This window comes from Amblyomma americanum, chromosome 5, assembly GCF_052857255.1.
Source record: "Amblyomma americanum isolate KBUSLIRL-KWMA chromosome 5, ASM5285725v1, whole genome shotgun sequence".
Lineage (NCBI taxonomy): Eukaryota > Metazoa > Arthropoda > Arachnida > Ixodida > Ixodidae > Amblyomma > Amblyomma americanum.
In genome coordinates, this window is record NC_135501.1 from 159408827 (window position 1) to 159419892 (window position 11066).

At 43.4% G+C, this 11066-nt stretch overlaps 1 protein-coding gene across 1 annotated transcript; it reads right to left on the minus strand.

Annotated features, from left to right (window-relative positions):
- Positions 1-5532: 5532 nt before the first annotated feature.
- Positions 5533-10434, minus strand: LOC144135199 (PI-actitoxin-Aeq3a-like). The gene is made up of 3 exons (XM_077667940.1): positions 10325-10434; positions 6677-6862; positions 5533-5685 (listed from the first exon to the last, which is right to left on the minus strand). Exons 1-3 carry the CDS (start codon positions 10413-10415, stop codon positions 5636-5638), a joined length of 327 nt encoding a protein of 108 aa, XP_077524066.1. The 5' UTR covers positions 10416-10434; the 3' UTR covers positions 5533-5635.
- Positions 10435-11066: the final 632 nt, after the last annotated feature.

Below are 11066 nucleotides of genomic sequence, written 5' to 3' on the forward strand. Positions count from 1 at the left end.
CGGCCACCTGTAGCTATCGCGTCTCTTGAGGTTTAACTAAAGCTTAACCACAGACATTTTTTATAAACGACAACGCGCTCGACAAAGGCTGGCCTAGTGGCGAGGTCAGTATATTTATATGCGAAAGCTAATATAGCTCGCCGGTCTGTTTGGCGCCGATAGGCTCCTGCCAAGTGTTGCGCGAAGTATATGGAGCCGGTTGAGCCGTTTTTGCAACGACTGTATTAGCTTCTGTCACGCATGGTCGATGCCAACGTTGAGGTGCGCGACCAGTGCTTAATGTAATGGTGGTCTCGGGGGATTTTCTAGCCTTGACCTGTATTGATTGCGGATCTATACCCTAGTTCTAGCTTGCAAAAGCAGGCGACACCTTTCTATTCTTTTTCTATGTGCTGGTCGGCACATTTTATTCTCAATCGTTTCGAAAATTTCGCCGTGAATTTAAGTAAAACTCATTATACGCTTCCTATAACTTGATACAAAGAAACATAATAAGGTGGCAGGACTACACAAAGGCTGAAGAAAAATGGAATCCCGTGCCCTCATACCACGAATTGGTCCAGAGCTAGCCATTGAGCGCAACAGCTGCGCAAACGCACCGAGAACACTGGCAGAGCAAGGGAAGCGTTTGTTTTCAGGTCTGTCAAGAATTGAGCACACAACTCCATTAAAACTGTCACCTTCGTATAAAGCGATGTGTAAAACAGGCTCCCAAGCGCTTTTATCTCTCCTTCTTTATTCTCCTCTCCAACTGCGCTCGAATCACTGGGATCCCATTTCAACGGCGACAGACATTAAGCAATGTGCACAACGTGTCTTCCGTGGTCACGAAGGGTATACAATGTCATATGACTTGTTATACCACATGATATCACCGAACACAAAGTGACCACTAGAAGTGGCAACGTTAGCTGAATGGGGTTCGGCTAGGCCTCGACGGGCTCCTCATGCTACCGCAACACAGACTGGTGATTGTCTTGCCGTCCAATACTTTTTCTTTAAAGGGCCTGATTTCGAAATGAACGGATATAAATAACCAGACTGTTTTAGCGTCAACGGTAACGCGAGAATTTTCGGCACATAATAGTGAAGGATACCAATTTGAGCAGTTTTTTCCTGAGTAAGGATAGCGTGGTGCCTGTCGTGTACTTCGATTAAATCCTAAAGGAATAAAAAAAACATATTGCCGCGATTATGCGCTTTCCCGTGAAGACTATCCAACGCGCCCATAGTAAAGGAACGTTTTTACATAAAGCGACAAGTAGAAACCGTCTATTGGGTACAACTTTCCCATCGCTTGGTGCTTGGCTTATATGGGTGGAAATGTTTGGAAAATAGGTCTTTAACCCCACCTTGAGTAATCGAAAAATTCCTTGTGCCATGGCGCTTTTTGGCCATAAATGTCCTTGCGCCATAAAAGCCCACCACCATCATAAACCGTCTATCACTAGAAGTTATTTTTCAGAGGTTGCCGGGGACAGTTTGCTGTCGATAATAGTCACCTTCAAGCGTTGCAGCTGCCCTTTTCAGTACAGAATACTACATGATGCGCCATAAAACATCGACGGCGCTGTTGTGCTCCTGCTGTAGCATCATGACTCGAAGAAAGCTAACTACTCGAGCCTATTGGTGAATCAACACTATGACATACGGCCAGTTTATTTACTGTGACTTTAAGTGTAAAGTTTGCTCCATCGGCGAGTGTTTCAGATTCCTACTCTGCGGTGCAAGAGCGCAGTGTAGTGAACATTTTAATATCTAGCTCATTTGGTTTTTAGCTGAAAAAGAAACCACTTTAGAGGCGCTTTGCAGGAAACATCTGAAATTGGCGTTTGTCACCCCGGTCTGTGTCCTACTAAGTGGAAAACTTTGTGCTAAATTTAACGATAAAAATATCTGTCCTCACATGGAAACAAGTTAGACATAACAATACGCTGCCCTAACATCACGCTGCACGGTGAGGGCGAAGCGCCTCACCATGCATCCCTTTCCCCGATGACGTCAGTGGGCATACGGGGCGAGCTGGAAGGCTGGTGCGTCTATCCCACTGACGTCATCGGGTTAGCGGACGCGCTGTGTCGCTGTAGTCGGTTTCGAGCTACTGCGTGCACCGTTTTTAAAAATTGTTCCTAAGTTATAGGGTCCACGCAGAGCCTTCAAATTTGATTCCAATACCCACAAATACCACCTACACGGATCTGTTTGACAAGAAAATGCCCATCGAAATCATTTCAGGGCCCTTTAAGTAGCAACACATTAACGTACTCACAATATATACCGTGAGATTTAGCGAACTAGGTCCATACTTTTGAAATGTGAGGTGTGAACATGATTTTGCGTTGTATTAGTACCAACGGTGGCGTAGATTAGAGCCCAGGTGAAGCACTGAAACTAGAAGTGGTGAATCAAATTATAGTAGAGTGCTTTTAACAAAGCGTCAAGGCGTCTTGATACAAACAGACATTTGTAGATGGCTAGTGTTAGTCCCCGAATGAGTTATAACTGCGAAAGTATGACGGCAGTGGGCACTGTGGCGTAAATGAATGTAGTGAACTTGTCCCACAACGTTTTTGATGCGCCTTCGCCGCTGCTTGGAACGCTTTTATAGGTTCTCAGCCCTGGTGTCATTGTTGTCGATTATTAAAACTCGCCGTCCGATACCACTCCTGTGACAAGTTATTCTGCGGAACTGTTTTGCGGGTTGAGTATAAGAATAAAATAAATGAATGCATAAATGCTGTTTTACTAAACGTGTAACACCACACGACAACCCGAATATTTTATGGTAAACCTCTTCCCAAACACACATCTAACACAACTGAAGCGCTTCTTAAAACAGCACCTATCTTTATATCAGGGCACAGCTACCGTTGTTACTCGGAGCATACTTAGCGTGACCGTCCTGCGGAATCTTTTATGACCACGCATCAGTGGCTCCCAATAAACGGCGAATATCGGCGGTAGTAAAGAAACGGGAGATGGACCGGCACCGACTTGGCGCTTACGAGCGTCGGAGCCAAATACAGGTCAGCAACGTGTCGCAGGGCTCAGCGCCCTCATCCTTGTTAAGGGGCAAATGAGAGCTAAAAAATCTCCGATGTTGTTATCACCATTACACAGTGTAACTTCCCTAGTTCCGATAGGGCTCCAGTCAGTTTGGTGTCCCAATTCTTAGAACTAATTAAAGTCACCATTTGATAGGAATGACCAAAATTTGAAGGAAAGCCAGACGTGGTTGGTACGGTCTAAAGATTGGGGTTTGTGTTTGATAAGGAAGGAAAATAGTTGCACTAGCTGTCTCAATTCTTGTACTTCAATGGCAACATTTGTCAAGAAGGACCAAGTGAGTGAAAGATTGAAAACGGAAAGAAGTACCGTAGAGGAGGGCTTCGGATCAATTCCAACCACCTGAGATTCCTAAATGAGCTGCAGCTGCACTCATTTCTCATAAGTGGAAATATAAAAAAGCCTGAATGCATCAATATGAGCAAAGTATGAGCCGACAGCGCACATCACATGGGCGTCGTTTTCATTTCGCCTCCATGACACCGCCATCGCTGCGGTCTGGATCGTGTTCTGCAGTCAAACGCAGCAAAAGCACACCTACACCAACGTTCCTTGCGGGGAACCTGAGTGCCTTTTCTTTTGTTGTGTTCAACGTGTCGGCGCGGCACGCGGCTTACGGGGGCGCCTGGCACCAGAATATTTGCTGCCATTGATTTAATGACGCATGTAAGTCCGTTGCACTTGGCGTGTTGCTAAATGTTTCGGAAAAGCTCGATTAACGAGAAGTTTGATGGAACACAGGATAACGCAGCCTGTAACAGTGAAGACCAACCCTCAATTGACGGCATTTAGTTAGATGAACCTATACTACATAATCAAGCGTTGCATAAGCTTCCCGTAATAAATTTGTTTCCGTAGGAAAATGAACAACGCCTTGATAATTATACATATTTACTGTCCGACTTTCGTTACGAGTCTGCCGAGAAAGCTCAATGTGATATATCTTTCCTCTCGCGGGAGTCGAAATTAGATGTGCTGATTATTCCCCCCCCCCTTCCAGGTGCAAGTCATGACCCAGTGGAGGCACATTCTTCAACTCGAAGTTTTTGTTAATAGTGCGCCCTGATTGCTGCGGAAAAATGCTGTCTTTTCCTTCTGAGTAGAAAACCACTTCCATCAGGCCGTCATAAGCCGTCATTATGCCTACTTCTTGACTCATCATACCTTTAAGTTATCCAGTTCTTTTGTGTATATTCTGCCTTATAAAGTCGTTATGCAAACAGATCCGTATGTATTTGCAGATTTCAAGCGATCCACCTTACAAAAGCAGGAAACGAGAGCAGAGTGATCGACACCATTCTTCCGCGACCGTAAAACACTAAGCCGTCCGTTATAAAACAAAGGGCGTTCGGTTTGCATGCATGTCTTGATATTTCCTCGCACAAGATTCTTGATATTTAGGCACACTTCATTGCGTCCATATTTGTTTAGTGTCTGCCTTGTATAAGAGGATTTCAAACTTTTCAGATCAGGTCGACAAGTCTGGTGCCGCGCCACAAGGCGTTACATGCACGGGTGGAATGCGTGTGGGAAACTTTGGTAATTTCGACAGTGCCTATAACCCAACCTATGTGATCCCCATGCCGGCACGCACTGATAGGTTAAACACACTGATCTAGAAGGCGAACCCAGGATTTATCTCCTCCCGTGCGCTACAGTGAAGACGCAAACACATTCAGCGATGCTGTGTGCATTGCTTCAATCATTAGCTAACCCTGGCAAGCGCTAAGAATTTGGAATAATCCCTGTTCTTGGGAGCACAGAAAGCATGGAACAAATTAACTTCACAGTACTGTACAGAACTCAAAATGTCTGTAGCCAGAAAACCAGTAGTAGCTTTAGCCTGTCACTCGCTCGATACGTCGCCTGTTCTTGAACTATCAGCAGTAGTAATTGGACCGTGTGAATAGAGACGTGAAAGCAAGTTAAGCGTTTCTTTCAGGAAAATGGAAATGCCTTAGTAGTTTAATTGTACACTTGTAAATGGAACGCGAAAAAAACCCCCGGCGGCTGTTGGTATCACCGTAATCACTACATTGCCCAATGAGGAAATGGCGTGGCATAATAACGGTGAAAGAAAAGGCAACGGGCTTCTGAATGTGCGAAAATATCAGTGCCACAAAGTAGTTTTTTTTCTGCGTGTCTCACACTCTTCCCCTCAAAACTTGTTTGTGCGAGAACACTAATCCGGAGGTTCACAGCCTAGCAAAATCGTATACCGCTTTTCTGTCCGAGGGCAACCTGGATCGCACAATTTCTGCCTGTGACAGCACCTTCCATTCGTAGGCTGTGGCGGACCGCTTATCCGCTGCACCACTTTGCCAGGAGTGCTATGGAGACTCCCAGGGATGCGTGACTCTTAAGCAGTGGTATATAAATTAAGCATATATTGGTCCGCTAAGGTTTGGCACTGTATGGAAATGTTGCAAACATTCTCTTTTATTTTGTGCAGACAGAAATAAAAAGTTCAGTTTCGTCTTTTTATTTTGCTTGGTAATGCACAAACAATCATTGCCGCAATGATCAAGAGTAGGACCGGGAATTTCCTTGGTCACGCGTTCTTGCTTGATCACGGGGAGTTGATAATATAGCGACAGGCGTCTTCTGGATTTGGGTGATCTGTCACAAAAACATGTGGCATTAAAAATTGCACTGCACGCCAGATAATTACTTTAAAAAACGTCGTTACTGCGCAAAGGCAGTGACAGTGCATGCTCTCATGCTTCTAAAGACCCTCATTAGAAGCCTAACACAAACTCTATTTGTAGAATTCAACTTCTATGCGCATATATACTGGCATCAATACAAAGCATACAAACTTCTCGCAGAAACCATAGATCAGCTGTTGCCTTTGAATTATCTAAAATATTGAGAGGACATGGCATGCTTCTTCATTTTCCCCGTAATAACTAGCAGCAAATCCGTGTTTTATTAAAGCAGCGACTTGATAAGGTGTGTAGTTAATACACCACACCGTTATTTTCTGGGTTAAATTTGCCCATTGGTTTCTTCCGGGTAACTGTGGCATTATGCTACTTGTTTATACACTAAGCATACCAACAATTCTGCACAAAGGCATGCTTGAACCGGAAACAATTTATGAATTCAACGTTTTATATAATATAAGGGTTGAATATAAAAATAAATAAATCCCCTAACCACCCGATGGTAGAATTGCACCTTTTCCCTATTATTTTTGAATATCTTCAAAAGCGTTTCACATTGATGTTCTATGGCAGTCGTTATCTCCTCGATGAGATCGATAGAAACACGTTAAAAGGAAAACTTTGTTACACATCAGAAGAGTGGACAATTACCGATAATGTAACCGTAACAGTATGTTACAATTTTTCAGTATTCAAAATTTTTCTCTGAAGATGTTGGACATGAACTCTCCCTGCGGGGTTGCAGTAGTCGAATAGAGTACCAAGGAATAAAGATCGCTTTTAGGAGAGTTTCATGTGGACATTAGTTCGGCGTTAAGTCATTACTCAGCTCATAAGCATAGTCGTTATTGAAGCTTCTCTTCGTCTTCTTAATGCTCGCTTACAAGTGTCACGTTTCTGATCAACAACGTGCCACGCATAACAAGACTGAAGGTTATACTCACTCGAACAAGTAGTCATGCAGGCTGTACAGTTGGGAAAGTTGTTGTTATTTCCGCCGCATCCGCCCCACAAGAAGGGACCGCAGTACCCGTAACTCACATCATAGTACCATCTTTCAATTGAAGGCTGCTCGCCCCCGCATTGTCCGTCATTTGATTCTGCCTCGCAATATTTTGGGCGTTTGTACCCTGCGATTAAAATCAACTCATGATTTTAGAAACACCTTGAACCGATGTAAACCTACAATTCTGTGCCTGCAGATATATTTTTCATGCTCTCAAAACCCTTCGAAGATTTATTTGAGATGATTTATAATTGTTGTTATTGATTTCTGGCTATTGCAAACATAGTCGAATTAGCTGGAGTAGAATGCGCGGCGTATTAAACTCATCAACAGCGTTTAAAAAGCAAGGAGTGCAAGGAGAGTGCCCCTGAGCGGTGTGTTGTGGCTCTTGCAGGATGAAGGCCGAGATTTCGAAGTGGTGATGATTACAGTTCCGCTTTTCTTAAAACCCATTCAAACGCACATTATGCATAACCAGCCAAGAAGCAAGGCGGAGAAGTATGAATGCCCCGTTTGTCTTTGAACTTTTTTAAAATAGTATGCTTCTATGCAGGCAATGCTGAACGAGAATTTTAGAACGCAGAACTTTATTCTTTTTGAGTTTTGTAGATTAATCGGGCAATGCAATAAGAGGGCCTCACAAGAAAACATCTGAAGTCATTACTGGGGCGTTGCTTGCAGAATCTTGAAGTAGGTAGTTGAACTATTGATACCTATCTTTTAAACAATAGAGCCATTTTCGTAGTATTATTTGACTTCTTACTATATCCCAGTGTCGTTTAGCTGTCCAGGTCTATTTAGTAAAGTGTCTGCAGGGCCGGTAACGGTAACTTTATTAAAACGACGTCACTTTTTGGTTGGGCGGAACATGGTGGGCTCTTTTTTTCGCAATACACGCGTATGCGGTTCACTCAGGTACATTATTCCGGACCCATCAGCCGAGCTGCACATGTTCTTGTTCCCTAACAAACGCGGCTGGTGATTAATATCTTCAAAACGCGGGTTTTCCAGGACCTGCCTCCAGTCGAGAAATCAGGATTGATGCTATGAGGACGGCATATGTGTATTCCACGTCTCCCGCACAATCCCGGAAATTTTCAGCGGGTGACAAACCTAACAAGCTTTCTACCACTAACAGCGTTCTGACTGCGCCTACTCCAGGATAGAGTCGTGTCAAGCGCATCCTCCCCATAACCGAAAAATTCTTAATCTCCACCGCGCACCTCACTTTCTTGCGCCGCTGCTCGCTTGTCTATTTTTAGTATCATCCAGTCTGTTGCCCCTAAGGTGAATTGGTGAGCTTGCTTTAGTGCTACATGCATTGACCCTACCCATTTCCTCTTCCTCATTTCGACTAGGATGTCAATAGTCCGGGCTTGTTCCCTGACCCACTCTGCTTGTCTCATAATATTACATTTACCATTTTCCTTACCATAGCTCGCTCTTTTGTCCTGAATTCAAGTTGAGCTCTCTTCTTTAGCCTCCATGTTTCTGAACCACAGGTGAGTGCTGGTATTATATAGCTTTGATATATATATATATATATATATATATATATATATATATATATATATATATATATATATATATATATATATATATATATATATATATATATATATATATATATATATATTTGTTCAAGGATATTGTTACATCTATAATTTTCCTTACTATAGCTTGCTGTAGTGTCCTCAATTGAAGTTGAGCCCTCTTTATTAGACTCCATGTTTCTGCCCCCTCAGACTGGTTCTAAGAAACATATAAAGGAAAAGAAAACTACCAATCACAATTTAAGACTACCTGCCAAACGCGCTCCAACCCATTCTTATTCTTCAAAATGTTACGCTCTCCAGATCGGGGTCTGCAGTAAATACCTGCCTCTCATCACCATCACACCACCACCACAATCGACCAAGTGTCCTCGTCAGCACAAGGGCCTCTTATGCTAATATTGAGCAGGTCTGGTGTTATGCCTACCACGACCAGTTGTATGCAATGCCAATCACTCATCCCATCTACCAGCCTGGAGAAAGTGAATCGATTGCGCTTTTTTCTTGCTTTTGCTCTGGTTCTACGATACCGAACAAGTTGCCACTTGTCCACGATAAACAATACAGTCACGTATCCGGTGCAACTCCGATTTTCTTCTACACTCTAAATAAGAATTGTACTCATATGAGTATCAAGGGAGGTAAGCTGTCCAATAGCGCATTGCCTTTGAGATGCAAAGTATGCTCCCAAGTCACGGGGTAGATTTTGGTCGTTAAACATGAGGAATTCTTGCGGCTGGCAACGGACGGAAATATTCCCACTTCAAAACATGCGAATTTCCATAGCTTTCGAAAAGTTTAACCAGAGTTTCTATCTCTTCGATTTGCTAAGGTCAAGAAACCCAGAGCGACGTTTAAAAACTTTATTACCATTGTTGGCTACATTCAGTTAGTATGATTTTCAATGAAAATATGCCTCCGTGGCGAAGAGCAAGCTTTCCGTACATTTTGTGTGTGAAATCTAGTCCGGAATATGGGCAAAATACCTTTCCCTTAACATGGTGTGTGCATGGGGGCACCTTATTTCTTTTGTACTCCTATATAGGCCTGTTCGTGTCTTGAGTGTGTACATGCTGTACATCAGTGGCTTTCATGTTCGACATATGGTAGCAAAGCCGATCCTGGTCGAAGCACTGTTTAGGGACCAGAAGCGGGCAGAGTGGCTGAGGGAACAAACGCTGGCTAATGACATCCTAGACGAAATCAAGAGGTATGGACTGGGCCTGGGCAGGGCATGAATCGCGAAGGCAAGATAGCCGCGGGTCTTGAAGTGCGACGGAGTGGATTACAAGGAAAGGTAGGGGTAGCAGGGGGCTGAAAAATGTCAGGTGGGCGCATGATTTAAAAAGGCTGCTGGGGTACGGTGGCCACAGCTGCCAAAAGGCATGGTTCATTGGAGAGGCAAGTGAGATGCCTTTTGCCTTGAGTGGGTGTAGTTAGGCTGCTGCTGATAATGATGAAATGCAAATACGCTCTATTGAAACGCGATGTCTGAGCGTGTTAAAGGACTGCACTTGACCTGGAATAGTAACGAGTCCTCCACTGCGGTGTCCCTCTTATCTGCGTGATTCCTTTCGAAACGTTAGACCCGACAGTGTACAAAACTTGGCATTTCCTTTTCTTGATTGCGATTCTAGAACCGTTTTTTTGCTCTGATCTCCAGTTTCTAATAAGGCTTAGGTTTGGTTTGTGGGGTCTTAACGTCCCAAAGCGACTTGATTTATCATGGACGCCGTAGTGAACGGCTCCGAAAATTTCGACCATGTGGGGTTCTGTAAGGTGCACTGACATCGCACAGAACACAGGCCTCTGGAATTGCGCTTCCATCAAAATTCGACCGCCGCGGCCAGGACCGAACCCGCGTCTTGAGGGTCAGCAACCGAGTGCCATAACCACTGAGCCACGGCTGCGATCAGTTTCTAATAATGGTCATGCACTTTTCTCTCTTAGACTTAAAAGGTGGCGAGTTTCTAAAAATATCAGGCGCAGCGCAAAAGGAGATATATCTCAAAGAAAATGTCGGAAAGACTTACCTTGCACTAATACTACTGTAAGACACAGCAGGGCGTATAAGAAGCAGGTTGGCGTCTTCATCGTGAAAAAAGCAAGGAAGAGACCTGTCATAATATAGCGCTACGAACTTGAGCTTATATACGCAAGATAACGCAACATTTCCAGTGACGTGTGCGGTGAACACGTGCGCAAGTATGCTTTGTGATGCCATGAACAGGAATTATAGCAAGATAAATGACTACAAATACTCGGAAAATTCAGCTATTTTAAGAACAGTGTGTATCTGCTAGGCTTGGTGCTGCACAATACACCGAATATCTTTAGTGCCCATTGTCACAAAAACATCTTTTCAAAACCTACATGAAATCATAAATAAAATTTTGCCTCAGTAATTCCTGTTTTATTCAAGAGTCAGACTTTCTGCCTTTAAGCCTGCGCTGTAGTTATGAGAAGACGTTCAATGCATAATGCTTGAACACTTTTTTTTTCTTGGTGCGGCAACTGTGAAGCTTTTCGTATAACTTATGGGTTAGAAACCAAGGAATATGATTATTTAGAATCTTTGATGTACTGAGCACGTTTGAAATGTTCCCAGCTGTATGTAAGATAAAATACAGTGTACATGTTTTATCAGGCGAAGCCATTTCTTGCATTAGGGTTTTAAAAAAAATCGTATATAGCTCTGTATGTATTCCAATCCACATTCTATGACGTTAGTGCAGAGAACAGAGACTACGTATTTTTATCTTTAATGCGTTTTTT

Excerpts from the sequence above, each read along its gene's own strand:
- LOC144135199 (XM_077667940.1), bottom strand. The coding sequence starts at position 10,415 with ATGACAGGTCTCTTCCTTGCTTTTTTCACGATGAAGACGCCAACCTGC. Across the intron at positions 6,863-10,324 it reads TACAGTAGTATTAGTGCAAG|GGTACAAACGCCCAAAATAT; the intron begins GTAAGTCTTTCC and ends TTTTAATCGCAG. Across the intron at positions 5,686-6,676 it reads CTGCATGACTACTTGTTCGA|ATCACCCAAATCCAGAAGAC; the intron begins GTGAGTATAACC and ends TTTTTGTGACAG.